Source organism: Coffea eugenioides, chromosome 11, assembly GCF_003713205.1.
Source record: "Coffea eugenioides isolate CCC68of chromosome 11, Ceug_1.0, whole genome shotgun sequence".
NCBI lineage: Eukaryota > Viridiplantae > Streptophyta > Magnoliopsida > Gentianales > Rubiaceae > Coffea > Coffea eugenioides.
In genome coordinates, this window is record NC_040045.1 from 10,895,896 (window position 1) to 10,913,673 (window position 17,778).

The 17,778-nt window shown below is 31.2% G+C and overlaps 1 protein-coding gene across 1 annotated transcript; it reads right to left on the reverse strand.

Annotated features, from left to right (window-relative positions):
* Positions 1-248: 248 nt before the first annotated feature.
* Positions 249-2,616, reverse strand: LOC113751735 (ethylene-responsive transcription factor RAP2-12-like). The gene is made up of 2 exons (XM_027295846.1): positions 2,245-2,616; positions 249-1,293 (listed from the first exon to the last, which is right to left on the reverse strand). The coding sequence occupies exons 1-2, from the start codon at positions 2,543-2,545 to the stop codon at positions 398-400; spliced, it is 1,197 nt and encodes a 398-aa protein (XP_027151647.1). The 5' UTR covers positions 2,546-2,616; the 3' UTR covers positions 249-397.
* Between the last annotated feature and the right edge of the window lie 15,162 nt (positions 2,617-17,778).

Sequence of the window (17,778 nt, forward strand, 5' to 3'; positions counted from 1 at the left end):
ATTCTAATTTTTCCTTTTCTCTGTACGGACTAGTGCGGCGTTTGGATCATTTTTTATAATCGCCATCCGTTGTTTGTTGTCTGTATTGCTTTAGTGCAACGTTTCTACGTCATTTTTAGATATATATTCACTTTATTATTTTCAATGAAATTTGGGCTTGCATCCTCCCAAATACAGTAAGACACCTACACCCGGTCCACAGGGTCCGTCAAATAAAAACCCAAAACATAACTAAAGAGGCAACAAAATAAAAATCAAACTAGGAGCAATCAAGCTCGCAAATTCAAACGAAACATAACCGATGGAAACCGTACATGTTTATGAAAACAATTTAGTCTGAAAATTCACTAATGTGTAACCTTATTTACAGAAAGCTACAACAAGGCCAATAGCAGGCTCAGTAAACACCCCCCATCATAGCAGAGATATCATCAAATGTCCAAAGATCCATCTCATCCCCACCATCCTGGACTGCAACCCCATTTAGGAAGGCGTCAAGAGATGCATCCCAATTTCCCTCAAGATAAGGCATCTGAACCACCTTCATCTGGGACTCAAAAGCTGAAAATTCTTCAGACAACTTCTTGTTATTGTCATCAGCAGGCACCAAATCTAAAGGACTAGTTTTCAGTTTCTTTGATGAGTTTGCATCCTCCACAAATTGGGGTTCTTCCCAGTCTATTGCAGATGAAAAAATCGATGATATTTCTGGAGTTTTTGGGCACTGTTCTTCCCAACCAAAGTCAGAACAACCAAAGGAACTACTTCCTTGATCAGAATTGAAGCAAGGGTTAGCACAATCAGATTGGAAATATGACTTGAATTCCATATCTCCAACGGTAGGATAAGCATCAACAGAGCTGAACTGCTTTGCTGGTGGTTTCTCTTCAACAAGATTCAAAGAATTGCAGTGGTCATTTTCTATGTTGCTCATGAAAGTCATGCTCTCGTTCAGACTAGGTTGAACCTGACTTTGATCTTCCTTGACTCGTACTTTCTGAGGATTCGCAACTACAGTGCGTCTTGAGGCAGAGAGTTGAGTTTCATCAGGAAAATTCAACTTAGCTTTTTTGCCTCTGATCCTTCGAGCCTCAGTATCATACGCTCTGGCAGCTGCTTCAGCAGTGTTAAAAGTTCCAAGCCAGACTCGTACACCTTTCCTTGGGTCACGGATCTCAGCAGCCCATTTGCCCCATGGACGCTGTCGGATACCTCTATAGTGGTTCTTCCTCTTTCTCTTTAAGTATTTTCCAGATTCATCACTGGAATCAGATGCATTTCCACACTTGGTGCCTTCATGACAAGAAATCAAGATTTCAGAAACGGGTCGCAGCTATAGATGAACCAAAATTCAGACATTTAGATACCATGTACAGGGGGTGGGAGGAAGCAGATACACACAGCTAATTTCTTGTATATAAAAGCTACTTTACTAAATTGACAACATGTAATTTCCTTGTAAAACGAAAGTTGTAATGTACAAGGACCTTCAACCAAAAAAAAAAAAAAAGACAGACAAAAACTGTATACACACAAAATATGATTGCCAAAATTATCTGTTTCCTACGCAAATTCAGTAAGTTTTTTAATCTTGCACTTCATACCTCCAAAAAATGATCTTGCAAAAACATTTTGATCAGGAAGTTCTTTTTATTTCTTTTCTACAATTTTTTGTACTACTCTTTCTCCGCTGGGTAGATCAGAGAAAGTACATGACAAAGTTCAGAATCATTATTCTTTTGACCATTTTATAAACACACTGATAACATATTTACCCAAAAAAATTCCCTTCATCCATCATTACCAAAAGCCTAAAAGAAAGATAATTAAAATAAGACTAATGCTCATCCAAAAACTCCAAAACATATGATCCAACACCGTACCTAAATCCAATCAAATTCAAAAAAAAAAAAAACAAGAAAAGAACTGGAATTCATTCGTGAACCAAAATTATATCAAACCTTTTTTCCCTTTTAACTTGAATCACAAAAAAAAGGAGCAAACTAGTCCTAACTCTTTTTTTTTTTTTTTTGCAGCAAATGCAAACTAGTCCTAACCAACTAGTCTAAACTAGGTTACAAACCAGTAAAAGAAAAAAAATCATTATTTCCAGACCATTTAATGACATAAGTCCCAAATTCAAGCTTGATATTTAAACTCTCCCAAATTCCTAAACCAAATGCCAAATTTCTAAATCAGGAGCTCCCGAACCAAAATTATCCACAAAATGAATACAAAAATTACCTCGAGAGAGGATGGCAGAATGTTTGGAGGCAGAGAAACCGAAAGGCTTGACGTCTTCCAGCTCCTCCACTGCTTGATCGGAGAATTCCCGAAAATCAGCCTCGAACTCGTCGTCTAGGTCAATTATCTCAGACCTAAGTTGCTTCGAGTAGAAATTGCTAGTATTCTTCTTCTTCTTAATGTCCTTCTTGCTATCAGGCAGATCGCCACCTCCCCCGATTCCCCAGAGCAAGTCGGCGGTTAGCCGGTGGGACGATCGGCTCGGCTGTATATAATCGGAAATTATAGCTCCGCCACACATGACTTTTTGGGTTTTCCGATAGAACGATTCTCAAGAAAAAACAAGACAAATAAATACTGTAATTATTTTGTAGGCAAAGCTTTTCAGATGACGAGAAATCTGAGGGAAAATGTCATGGGGATTTTATAGGGAGGGTGGGTGAGGTGGATGACAAATGCTTTTACTGTTTTACCCCTCTCCTATGCTATTAATTGCGGTTAAGAAATTTGCGAGACAGAAATATCCTTGTGATTGATATAATATTGCGATTATGGCAGAATGTACTGCAGCATTAGAAGTTTCAAATTAATTTTGGGATTATTATCACTTTACCCTCTTCAACTATATCACTACTATCAGTTAACCCATAACGTTATATTTTAGTCACTTTACTCCTATAAGTAATTCAACTCAACATGTTAAGAAATTTTAGATAAAAATACCTTTTTATTTTATAGTATTACTACTTTATTCCTTTAAATTATAGTGATATAAACACTTTAATTCCTAACATTATTTCTAAACATTTTAATTCATCGTTAATCTAATTAGTATGATAAAAAAATTTTAAATATATTTATCCTTATATATATAATTAAAAATAAAAAAGTTGGAATGATTATTCTTTTTTTTCACTTTAAAAGATCCAATAATATAAAAATAAAAGAGTTTTCTCAAATTTCTTTTTTCACACTTATTAATACTAGGAAAAGAAAAGAGATAGGAAAGAAGAAGACAAAAAATTAGATTTTGCAAAAAATAAAAATAAAAAAGTCTAAAATTATCGTATTAATTTGAGGTTGTTGGGATTAAGATTGAAATCTGGTGGTAAACAATAAAGCAAAATAATTTCAAAATAATAAAAGTATTTAATTCTTTCTTATTTGTATTTTTTTAAAAAAAGAATTGGAGCTCTCTCTTTCTCTCTCTCTCTATCTCTCTCTATCTCCTCCTTTCCCTTCCACTCTCGATCTTTCTATTTTTTTTAATATTAATAAGATTGTCAAGAAGAAAGAGATTAATATTTTGATTTTTTTTCTTGACACTAAAGATGATAAGAGTCACTCTAAATTTTTTATTATTTTTATTATATAAAAAGGAGGGTATTTTCTTCTAAGGTTTTTAATTTGCTAAATTGGTTTAATGATGGGATAAATTGCCTAAAAAATAACTCTATGGGGTAAATTGATAATGAGACTATAGCTGATGGGAGTAAAGTGATAGTGACTTTAAGGGCTAAATTTATCTTTTTACTTTAATTAACAAACTCCATTAACTTTGACCGTTAGTCTTGGGGTAAAGTGACTAAAAGATAATGTTAAGGGGGAAATTGATAGTGGCACCGAATGTTAAGGGGATAAAGTGATAATAACTCTTAATTTTGAAACAAGATATTTTCTAAATTTACGACGTGAGTGACAGAAAAGAATAAAAATTTGATATGAATGAGAAAGTGAATGAAGCTATTTTTGTTTTAAAACCTAGTATATCTATACTGATATAAAATAAAACTAATCAAAATTGTGATCAGCTTATTCTTGATCAACAACAATAATTATTTAAGTAAAAATATAATTTTTAAATTTATTAAGAACTCGAACCAATACAAAATTTTTTTAGCATTTTAAGTGAGCCTGTTAAATGCCAATATGATTTTAAAGTTAATATTATATATACAGACATTCTATACGCGAGTAAATATGGATGCGTGTTACTTAATCTAAATTTGAATTTTAACTTTAATTCTTGCACATGTAACATGTTTTCAAATTCATCAGTACATACACTATCAATGTCTATAAGGTTAATTTTTTTTAAACAAATAGCTCAAGCATGGAAATTTTAAAAATTGGTGAAAGGCGGTTAGTGTACAAATTTGATTTTCGAAACTTCTCATGCAAAGAGTGAGTGATGAAGTGAAATTGCACATGCAAAATTTCTAAAACGTCACGTAAGCAATGCTGTGGACTTGGTGATCATTAGATAGACATGCCACAGCAAGAATTCACAAATACTTGAATTTTGAAAATTTTGCATAAATATCCAAAAAGTTGCCAAGACTCTAGAAAATTCTGCCTAACTTGAGTCCTAAAAGTTACTTTGACCAAAGCTGAGCCGCCCATACTGGTAGTCACCAAGATCGCGGAGTCCACAACGTGACTTCTACCAACTGCAACCGCGTGCTCTTTTTTCTTCTTCAATGGTAGGAAGGTAAAGTAACTCTAGTTACTTCGAGAATATTCATTTAACAAACTTCTACCAACTACTCAAAAATTTTTACAAATAAATGCTATTTTGGTGTCCAAATTTTGACACATAAACAGTTTTAGTGGTCAAATTTTGAAAAAAAAAATCTGATACCTAAACTTTTAACTTTTAAGCATATTTAGTGCCCTAGATAATTTTTTGGCAAATTCCTATTGATACGAATCACGTGATAGTCACATGTCCGGCAGCTAATATATAAAAAATGCCCAAAAAAATGTAAGATATCCTTTTGACATTCAGGTAAAGATGAAATACAACCAAAGAAGGATAAAAGGAATAAGATGAGCAAAGTTGGACAAGTGATTAAAATTTTAAAAATACCTCTCTTGGCACTTAGTGTCGGAAGGATATTTTACATTTTTTGACATTTTTTATAGAATAGTTGCCGGATATATAATTATCATGTGACTCTTTTCGATAGCAATTTAGCAAAGTTTAGGGACTAAAATCGTTCATGTGTCAAAATTTGAGTACCACAATTGCATTTTTCTCAAAATTTCTAAATTGCCAGAACCCAAAAAAAGCCTCAAATCTGACTTATTAGGATTTTGATTAAATTTATAAATTTAGATCATAGAATTAAAACAGCAGAATCAAGATTTTAACAATTATTCCCTCTATCCCATATTTTTTGTCATCTTCTGAGATTATAACTTTTTAAGAGTAATAGATTAATTGTGATATTGGTGCTTTTGCTTTCAAACTTGCCCTGTAAACTTTAAAATTCAAATTTAAATGTAACATGGCATACAACTAAAGGTAGAAATACCATTGAAAATAGTAATAAAAATAACTTTAATTTTAGTAAAATGATAAATATTTTGAGATATTTCAAAATAAAAGTATGACACTTTAATGGGACGGAAAAAATATAAAATAGAGCATATGAAGAAAGACCGATTTCTTATGCTAAACTGTGGATCCAAACCCAAGTACATGAACCTTGTTGCCTTTTGAGAAGGAGAGGGGAGGGTGTTGGCGGCGATGGTGGCGGGTGATGAGTGATGGGTATTGTGTAGTGTGTACAAGAAGAAAGGTAAATTTTTTTAAAGGTATATTTGAAATGTGTTGTATTTTTGGAGTTATTTTTAAGTTATTTTTGGAATTTATTACTATAAACTAAAAAATAAAAAAAAATAAAAAAACTCTTAAACCCAAGCAGAGTTGATAATATGTGTTTGGATGGAAGATTATTTGCAATATTATTTAGAATAATTATTATATAATAATGTATATAAGATAAAAGTGTAATTAAAAATTATGTTCGTGACGCAACTAAAATAATATTTGAAATAAAAGGGTGTTTTGAAATTATTCTCTTAACACATTTTGTTATCATCTTTGATTTGACATACATCTCATCATAAAAAGCTACGATATTATTTCTCTAATAAGCTTTCTCATAAAGAACAATCCAAGCAACTTGACTATGGTGAAATAAACCATTAGACAAAGTCCAGTCTTATGGAGAATTTTTTTACTGCATAGAATGCCCTAAATTTCAATGCGAAAATAGATGCCGTCTGTAGAATTAAAATGTGTTTGGTTTTATTGGCTGTTCGGTGATACACAAGTCATCCAAATTTTCATATAAATTTATGTTTCAAATGTCATAAATAGTATCATTTATATCCAAATTCAAATTTATAAGCAAGAAATAGTGTAGCTGTAAGCCTGTAAACCCAAAAGATTCATGCAACGGGAGGCACCTATGTGTATATTTGACTCTGTATCTAATACTCTTTTGGCAACTTGACAAGATTTATTTATGAGGTCTCATATGTATCATTATTCTTTAGATTGTTATCAGATGTGAAGCATAATTGGAGTTGCAAGTGGGAGTAGGGATAATATTTTAATCCTACCACTTTGTACAGAAGATAAGCTTGAAGACTTTTGCCCTGTCAACTTTGTCCAGTTCAGTACTTTATTTATTTATTTATTTTTTTAATAACGAGAGATGCATTTAGCCCATCAATTATGACTGTTCAACTTGGTTAATCTATTTTTCCCCCAAAAAGCTATAATTTCCATGGATTCTTAATTAAAAAAAAAAGAGTTAGAGTAATAAGGTCTTGATCTAATAGTTAATGTTGAGACTCTATAAATTGAAGATCTTCAGTTCAAGTCTCAATACATGGAATTTTTTCTTCCACTATTTCTAAGTTAATTTATACCATTATTCAATTATAATTCTCATCATTTGTATGAGTTAATTTGTTTAATTGTAATTCGGGTTGTATTACCCCGTCCTGTAATCATATGGAAGAAAAAAAACTTTAAATATTTCCATGCTCTTGGCAATGGACAAGTTATTAAGGAGAGGGGGAGGGATAGATTGGATGGTACAAGAGAGAAGGGAATGTAAGTGAAATCTTTTAGTTCGAGAACTCTTGCTTATACAAAAAAAAAAAAAAAAAAAAAAAATCTTAAAAAAAAGTATTAAGAACTACTGCAACATAGGGAACTCATTATAATCATAACTAAATTAAGTAATTATAACAAATTATTGAATTCTCCTTAAAGGCAGACTAGTCGGACCCAACTCATATGCTAATCTCTTGTATGGATCTAAACCTGAGATGCGCATAGGGCCTAGAATTTCTAAATTTTGTATGCGGTACTTAAAATATAAAATAAGGATAATTTGGAAAACCTCCCTTGAGGTTTCTAACTATTTCACTGACTTTTCTCCAAAATTTAAAAATTACACTAATCTCCCTTGAGATTAAGTATCTTATAACGTTTAGGTCTAACCAATAATTAAAAAGTGAAATTAGAAGAGAGAAGACAACATAGTTTCATCATTACCCTTCTTTTGCTATATTATTTAATTAATTTAATACCAACTCAACATTAAAAGAAAACATTAATTTTGCTGTTTATCATTAGGGATCAAATCATATATAGCATCAAAAAATAGTATATTATTTTATATTTTTCACTCAATACAAGACTAAATTACTCTTTTCAATTGCATACTCATTGTCAAACGTGATCAATAACAAATAATCAAAATTTTGTAATTAAAATATTACAGAGAACAAACTTTAAAATCATAAATATTCTTATTAACATATTAAGGTTAGTTATTGAGATTTTATTGTATTAAACTTCACTCCTTGTAATATTTTAGTTGCAAATTTTTTTTATTATTTATTGTTGATCATGTTTGACAATGAATTCGTAATTAAAAATTGTAATGTGAATCTTATATTAAATGAAATATATAAAATGATATACTATTTTTGATGCCATATGTGATTTAAATCTTGATGATAAATAGCAAATTCTAGTGTTTTCTTTAATGTTTTGGGCTGATATTAGATTAATTAAACAATTTACCAGATGAGGGGCAATGGTGAAATCACATTATTTTCTCTCTCCTAATATCACTTTTTAATTGTTGATTAGACCTAGATGTTGCAAGATAATAAACCTCAAGAGAGATTAATGTAAATTTTAAAACTTGAAGGGAGATGAATTAAATACTTAAAATCCTTAGGGGAGGTTTCTAAATTCCTATAAAATAGTGTACAACCCTTTGCAGAAAACTACAAAAAACCTGACTTGTGATTTGCGCAGAGGAGACTTCCAGGGCTTGAAATCGACCACGTTCCTGTACCAGGGTTTGGCTCCACAATTTAGCGGGGGAAGTCGGCCATTCTTGATATGGCTCCATTTGAATTAGCTAATTTTAAAGATATTTAAAAATATTTTACTATGATAATGTATATGAAAAATTTTTACTGAAAATATTTTTAGTGATATTTTTGAAATATATTTTAGGATATTTTTAAAACTTAAAAATTTTTAAAATAATTTTTAAAAATTAACATTCTACCTACTATCACTATCCACCACCGTCACCATCCACTCTCTCCCTCCTCATCTCTTTTCCCCGTCCCTCTTCTTCCTCCTCCCACCTTTCCCTTTCCCTCCCCTTTCTCACCATACCCTGCCTCTCCTCTTCCTTCCCCTCCTCAATTTGGCCTCGTCAAGACCATATCGCAGCCTTTGGTCGCCTCGATCTGGTTGAGGCTAAGGGGGAGGAGGTGGGATGTGGTAGGGAAGGGGAGGGGAAGGGGAAGGGAAGAGGGAAGGAGGAAAGAGAGGGACGAGAAAGAAGGAGGGAGAGAAAAGAGGAGAAAAGAAAGAGAGGAGGAAGATGATGGGTGGGGGTGATGGTGGTGATGATAGATAGAAAAAGAAAATAATATATATTTTAATTTTTAATTTTTTGTATATTTAGAGTTATTTTTGATATATTGTATGGATATGGTATTTTTGAAATTGTTTTTGTTTGTGTATTATTGTAACATTTTATATAAAAAACTTGTTTTGTCCCATACTCCCATTTCGATATTCTAACTTTTAAAATAGTGCCATGATTATAATGTTAGTACTTTTATTTTTAACTTTGTCCTCTAAAATTCAAATTTTAATTTTGAATCTAGCATCAAATATATGTAAAGATAGGAATGGTATTAGAAAAATAGAAAAAGTAATTTTGACTTTAATAAAATGACAAATATTTTAAAATGAAAAGTATGACAAATATTTTGTGGTAGAGAGAGTAATTATTAAAGTCAATGCGAAAAATCTTTCGTCAAATTATAGAAAAACTTTTCCACTTCAAAGATCGATACATGTTAAATTTTGGGAAAAATCATTCAAAACATTTCTTATATTTCGTCAAATGAATTTTTTCATCCTTCACTTTTAAAATGATAATTTTACGTTCCTTATAAAATTATGTTAGTAAAATTTGGTCTCAAGTTAGATTTTTTACCACATTTTATCCTAAGTCCATCATGTGACTCATACATGATCATTTTTTTAGGGATAAAAAGATTAGATTCTATTTGTAATTAAACAAATGATTCGATTCATATTTATTTTTTCCTAAAAATGTAGGATCTAGCCCAAATTATATTCATTTTTTCAAAAGAAAAAGTGGAATAGAACCCAATCCATATTTATTGTTATTAAAAAAGTGGGATTTGGTCTTTTTATACATAAAAAATGATTACATATGAGTCCCAAAGTAATTTTAGATTCAAAAGTCATCAAAAACTTATGTTGAGACTAAATTTTACTAACTTAAATTTTTAGAAGACATAATGTTAATATTTTAAAAGTGAATGATGAAAAAATTTATTTGACTAAATGAAAGAATGTTTTGAATAATTTTTCTTTAAAATTTGATAGCCACCTTCAAAATTCCAAAGATTGGTTGTGGACCCGCGATCTTGGTGATTACAAGTAGGCCACTCACTTTTTTTTTTTCAAAACCCGTCAAAATTAACATTTAGTACTCAACTTATGCAGATTTTCCCACATTTTGGGTGTGTAAAAATTATATCTAGTTGCATTGACACTGTAACTATATATACACTTTGTTACTTTTTACAGCTTGAAATTTAAAAAACAAATGTATGTGAATGTGTTGATAATAAAAACTTATGGATAATGGGGTAGAATAATGATACATTTGAAAAAATTAGTAATTAAAAAAAATACTCTATAAGTATATTGAGATAAGTTATGAATTATAAGTATATTATCATGTTTGTCAACCATATTTGTCCATTTGGTAAGAAAAGTTCATGTTAACTTTCCATTCACCTAAAATTTGGTAAAATCAAACTGTGTAAGTTCCAATTGTTATTTGTTGCTGGAAAAAAGAGTGAGTAAGTTCCAAATATTGCAGAACTTTTTTTTTCCAACATGCATCTTTTTTGAATAATTGTATTCAGATTCCAATTGAAGCGTGTCGGCCTAGCTGGAGACTGCTGGAGAAGTGGAGGGACCTCAGCTCGTGGCTGACACGCTTCACATGGATTTCTTTACGGGATAATATCAAAAATTTAGCCTGAGATTTCTTTCAATATCATTTAACACCTCTAAAATTTTAGAAATATCACTTACCGCCCCTAATAATGGTAAAAAGACTATATTTCAACCCTCATTTGACATATAATTCACAACATATCAAATAAATGGAGTTCAAAAATCTTTAAAAAAAGAAATGAAAGTCACTTTTTTCTTTTTCCTTTTATCCATCATTCTCTGTTACTCATTTTTTGGATGACTATGCAATATTATAATTGTAAATTATAATAAATTAAATTTTATTTATCTTTTACTTTTTGTAATTGTGATAAAGTGGAGTGTAATTTATTTGCTTATTTTGAGCTGATTTTTATAATGATTGATACCGTTTAATGATTTGAGTAATGGTTGAGAAGATGTTAAAAAAATTTAAATTCATAAGAAATCGGTTTTGAGTATATAGAGTTAAATTGATACAAGTGTATTTCTTTTCAAATAACTTTTTTATTTTTCAAATTTATATTTTTATAGCGCATAATATTATGATATGGTAGTATTACAAGAGATTATTTTTAAGGTAATGGTTTTCTTGAAGTGAATAAAGTGATTTAGAAATATTTTTATTTAGCAAGTAAAAGGGTAGTTTAGGGTTTTTAAAAATTTTGTTACAAAAATAACAAAAGTAAGAGAGGTAAGCGATTATTTTTAAAACTTTAGGGGTGTCAAGTGATATTATGAGAAATCTTGGGGGAGATTTTTGATATTATCCCTTTCTTTACACATCTATGCATGTTGGAAAAAAATTTTCCATATGCGTCAACATCTTAGGGAGTATAATATAATATATCCTTTGAATTTTTCTGCAATATTTCGAGCTATCGGACGTCCAGTTTTCGGGTTGGTTTTACCCAATTAGGTGAATGGAAAGTCTCTTACCAAACATGATTAATAATATACTTGGTCAATTGCTCAATTATCTAATCCTGCAGCTTGGATTAAGCACAAATTTTTCCTATACAGGTACATATTTGGTATTTTACAATAACGTTGGGAGTGGCAGTTTGAATTTTGATGACATCTCAGTAAAATGGAGGAGTCATGCATCTGGAACACAAAATCGATGATACTATATGATTTACATAATAAAACACAAAATCGATAAATGTATATTAGTTGTAAGAACCATTTAAAATATTTCATAACACGGAAATCTTTCATGATTCATCATGGTCCATAACTATTCTCAAAGTTACGGACACGTCTGTGCCATTTTATACCAAAAGAAGAAGAAGAAGAGAAGAATATCTATGCCATAAAACCATAGTTTAATTACAACTTATCTCCTCAATGTACCCTATCTTTTGCATTTACCCCTTGAACATAAAAAATAAGCACTTTCACCCCTTTTGAAAAATATTTGACAATTCACAACATTATCATGAAATAACCAACATAGCCCTAAATAATGTATGAGGAGACTTTTTATATGTTTGGGATATAAGGGTGGTTTGGAATGTTTTCTAAGTTCTTAAAAAATATTTTTATTAAAAATATTGGAAAACAAACCAAACCTGTGATTTTGCTTAATTGGTTGCAATGAATGAGCTGAGCTGGATTGGTTAAGTTTTTTTTTTTCCCATTACCAAAGGATAAAAAGTTCTCCCCATAATTTATTTAGGGCTACGTTCATCATTTCATAATGAAGTTACAAAATGTCAGATGTTTTTCATTAAACAATTTTAAAGGAAGTAAAGTGCATATTTTCTAAATTTTAAGGGTTTAAGTCCAGCAAGAGGTACTTTAAGGGATAAAGTGAGATCAACACTGAAAACTAGTTAATATGGTAAGACATTTTTTTTTTGGTGTTAGCAAGTAACAATACACTAATCTTACTATAATCTATACTGAGAGAAGATCCAACTGGTTTATAGGGGCTTTGTGGGTAAGGAACTCACAAAGGGGTGTACTCCTTTATACCCTTTGTATGTAACTTGAACTATTGACCTGCAACCAGGACTAGATTCGATACTTTGTCTGGTGCCCAATTCACCTAATAGGAGTTGGTTAAATATGGTAACACTTTATTACCATTACCCTTCTACTAACGTGTGGGTGGAAGGGAAATATAGCCATGGAGGAGACTTGGACAGTCGGACCGAAACAATCACACACTCAAACGCCAATGATTTTTTTTTCTAACGCCAATGAATTTTTTATTATTCTTACATATAACCAAACCCCAAGCCCTAGCTAGATGCAACAAAAAAATGGTGCTTATCAATCACCACAATTCAGGGCAGCAATTTATTCAACCATTGTACATATGATCCTCACACAAGATATATAGTGCTCCCTAAGTCCGCGAATTTGGGGTAGTGCAACCATTCCTGAAACGTTGAAGATCTTTAGAAAGATTTTGATTGAGTATAATTAATCGTGTAGTACTGAAACAAAAATGTGATATCTGATTACTGTTTATGTGTCAGTTGAATTAGAATTACTTAGTGTTACAAGAGCTTTACATTCAAATAAATTGGATTAATGGCCAAATCTTGGCCACCAATCTACTGTTCTTGATCCTGCTCCATGGTCTACAATTAAGAAAAGTTTAGATGCTAAGAAACCACGATTACGTAAGAAAATTTTCAACGTGAGAAAGAAAAGGCCTTGGTGAAATGTTCAATATTTCATGTTTTATGTTGTGTGCGCCCAAAAATTTATGTTGTCAACTACTTGCAATTTATCAATTGTTTTACTAGAAAATTTGGCTTAGGACTCCTCATTTTTGGTGCTATCTTACTTTTCCCAGCTCATAATACGTTGGAATATTGGAGCTTAAGTCTTGGGACAGGGACCATTTATATATTAAAAGCCTATGAACTTGCATTTAATTAAGTTTGCACCACCGAGCTTTGGCTCCTTGGTTATCAAAAATGAATTAAATCTCTCTTTAGACTGTAGGTCGGTGGTTCGAATTCCATATTTTTTTGAAAAAAATTCAAAGGAGATGTTAAAACATTATTTTGATTTAGTCGGGTCTGTTTACCTTATACAGGCTATACAGACTTTTTAAACTCCTCCACTCTGTAGAATAGGATAGTGTATACCTTAAACAGGCTATACAGACTCTTTAGCCTCTCCATTCCTGTATAATATGATAGATTAAATTATAAGAATGTTATTGTTGCGGCAAAAAAAAAAGTAATTGTAATCTCTCTTTTTTTTTAAGTAAGTGTAGTCTTATTTGTACTTATGTTAGTTTGAAACAGTTGAAGGATTAGTGGGTTTAGATACTTGATAGACATATAGTAATTAACGATTCGCTTTCTTTCTTTATTCCAAATATAATGACAAAGAAAGAAGATTAGACTCAAAATCTTTTCGGTCCCCCATTAAGAAGTTAATACAGTATTAGCAGTAAAAATTAGCTTAGAATATTAGTTTAGCTTTTTTGGACATGTACATTCATGGTAATTGGTCCTTCTTTTTTTCTTTGGCCGCAACGATAATATTTTTATAAACAAATTTATCCTATTTACGAAAACGAGTGCACTACGCACCCATCTGAATTTTTTAAGCAAGACCATATTTAATTGTGACAAATTGGTGGGAGGCAAGATTTGAACCATTGCCACTCACCCCACCAAGCCTTAATGCATTGGTGGTGGCCACCAGGCCCAAGGCTGGTGGTTAGGGTCAAGCCTCTTATTCGAGTTGCAACTTAGCGTCCATCTCGAAGTTCTATACGCTATTTGCTCCTCTCAAACGAATTTGAAGTACAATTAACAAATGGTTACTAATTAAAATGAATTGAATCAAGTATACAAGCAATCAAACATATATTATTATAATTTGCAAAAGGATCACAACAACATTTGGTTCCGATTTTTAGAACAATTTAATTTAAAAGAAATTTTAGTCTTTGACAATGAACACTTATAAAATGCATTAGCTCAAAATTGCGTCTCAGTTTTAAATACTCATGAAGACTGCTATGTGTAAAACTGGAGGATCGAAAACAAGAATCTCCGAAACCCAACTTATGCTGGAATTAAAGTTTCCTACGGAATTATGGATTCACAAAAACAAAAATACATTATTTTAATATATATTGGTCACGATTGTGTTAGTTTTCTCCGTTAGATGCATCTCCCACTATCTTCTTAAGAAATTGCGAATCAGACAAGTTTACAAGGCAAAAACGATTGTCTTTGAATTTGAAGCTTATCTTCACTATAAGGTACTTATACGATTAAAATACTATCCCTACTTGGAAATGCAAGTTTCGTTCACATCTGATAACAATCTTATTGTAGTTGAATGCAATTAGAGAGTGATGATACAGAATTGACCTCATAAATAAATATTGTCAAGTTGGCAGCATATGTTCAACTGCGTCACTTTTAAGGCATTAGTGTCTCATGGTTTATTTTACTGGAGAAATGAAGGGACCGGAGCATGTGGCTGACACGCGTCCCTTCAATTCTTTATGCATCTAATTAAAATAGATGCATGTTGGAAAGAAAATTTCCATATGTATCAACATCTCCTTTGAATTTTTCTGCAATACTTCGAGCTTGGACTTGCAGTACTCGGCTTGGTTTTACCAAATTTTAGGTGAATGGAAAAGTTCACATGCACTTCTCTAACCAAATGGACTAATCCTTGTTGACAAAGACGATTTAAAGGAGGATGGAGATTAAACTATATTCATAACAAGTAAACCTTTTGTGTGTATTTCCAAATATTTGGGCAATGAATATCAATTGTTATTAAGGTCTTCAAAATGCACTAGATTATACCATGATCAATTTTGTAAGCATAATATACTTTGGTTAATTAGCTCACTTTACAACGTGGTTTAATTAGGGAGAAATGCAGTTTTGATATTCAATGTTTATTCTTTGCGCCAATTGATCCCTATTAGCATATTAAATCAAGACACAAAATTAGAAATTTTCTATATTGTTATTTAGTAGTGGTTTAGTCAAATTAGGATTTTTGTAATTCTATTGGAGTTAAGTTATAGTTGTTTTATTATTTAGGAATTAGTATCTTATTAGAAACTTTCTTATGGTTGTAAGATTTGTTTACTAAGTCATGTAACTTATTAATAGGGAGCCTTATCGTTGTCATGAAATTTCTTATTGTTGTCTCTTGAAAAGAGTGAAAGATTGAGAGGTTTATTCTTATGATGTGCTTAATAAATTATTATTGGTATTATTTCTCTTCGCCCCTACATATTTTTATATGTATAAATTGCCTCTCCATATATATATATGATTCTATAAAATTTATCTCCTATAATTTTTGTTACAAATTTTTTTGAGTTCTACATCGAGTATTCTCCAAAGAGCACCGTTAGGTCTCTAGAGGTATCATTCCAAACACCTAAAGAGACGACATACGACATGGTTGTCGTTGAGAAGACCACTATAGTATACGACCCCAAACGCGTCCCAGCCACACTTTACCACTACCTATAACACTGCAATTCATGAAAGAGAAGCTCGAATCCTCGCTTGTTGAGTTCCTCATCTGCGCTGTGATGGCTCCACTAATACCATTATACCACTTGAAACTTCTTTTGCGTGATAAATTCAATAGCAAAAAAGTTTGAATATAAATTCAACAGCAAAAGAGTTTTATAATAAAATACTAATTTCTAAATAATAAAACTACCATAACTTGACTCCAATAGAATTGCTAAAACCCTAACTTGACAAAAACACTACTAAACAACAATATAAAATATTTCTAATTTTGAGTCTTGATTTAATATGCCAACATTGCCCTTCTTAAATCAACCTCTCTCTTGAATCTGGTTCACCGCCATCACGAGCAATAATCTCCCTTGCAAATTATATCAATATCACTTTGTACTAGTTCTTCATATTTAAACACTTTTCTCGTTACAATAATCTATGTACCTGAATAGACTGTTTTCGTCGCACAATTTGATGTCAATTCATTGACAACTCATCACTTTGTGGTTCTGATAATCACAACTTAACTAGACAGGATCTTTCTATGATCTCTATCACAACCTGCAACAATCTTACAATATCCGGACCAATCTTATGGTTAAATTCTTCACCAACTACATACTTCAGGACTAACCTTGTGATCTAACTCGATCAATTGACTTCTTCACAACAACTTTTATGCTCTAATTCTAACAGCAAAAAATACCCAAGACTAATCTTGTAGTCAAGATAAGTTTTAAATGTTCATAGGCATCCGAGGATCAATTTCTTAAACCTAAGGCTCTGGAACCAGATATATTGTTGAGTTATTAAGAGAAAAGTTGGTCAGTTGCTTTCCAAGGCCATCACCAATCTCTGTGTCTTGCCGTCACAAGTAACTAAAACATGATTGTTTAGGAGTGTGCAAAATTGAAAATTTCTAATTTACCGATCGAATTCAAATTGAATTTAGAATTTTTGAAATTGATAATTCATAATTTCTAACAGAAATCGGGTTTTCCGATTTCAAATTATGTAAATTTGGTTCGAATTCGGTAATGGAATTTTTCAAATCGAAAATTTCGATTTCGAATTCACAATTCGAAATTGAAATTGAAATCAGAATTTGGAATTCCTATTTTGATTTCAAATTCGTTTTTCATATATATATATATAATATTTATATATATGTATGTAGTATAACATTTATATTATAATAATAATTTTTATATTCTTGAATTTGGTGATTCGGAATTCCAATTTTGATTTCAAATTTGTTGTCATATATATATATATATATATATTATTTTTATATAATGTAATATAACATTTATACAATAATAATAATTTTTATATTCTTGAATTCAGTGAAATCAGAATTTACAGAATTTTGAATTGAATTTGGAACGAATTCGAATTCGGAGTTGGTGAATTCGAAATCGAATTCGATCGGAAATTTTGATACCAAAATTCCAAAAAATTCCGATTTCAAAGTTCCAAATTATTGATTTCGATTCCGATTCACACCCAGATTGCTAGAACAAGCATCTTATTCAATGTTTTGAAAATCAAATAGGACCGGCACGTTCAATTTCGATCAGTTGAATTGCGAACCAGCCATGTCTCCTGTTCGATTCATTTAGAAAACCAAAGAATTAATTGAACTGGTCAAAACCGGTCAAGAAC

Excerpts from the sequence above, each read along its gene's own strand:
- LOC113751735 (XM_027295846.1), bottom strand. The coding sequence starts at position 2,545 with ATGTGTGGCGGAGCTATAATTTCCGATTATATACAGCCGAGCCGATCG. Across the intron at positions 1,294-2,244 it reads TTCTGCCATCCTCTCTCGAG|GCACCAAGTGTGGAAATGCA; the intron begins GTAATTTTTGTA and ends CTTGTCATGAAG.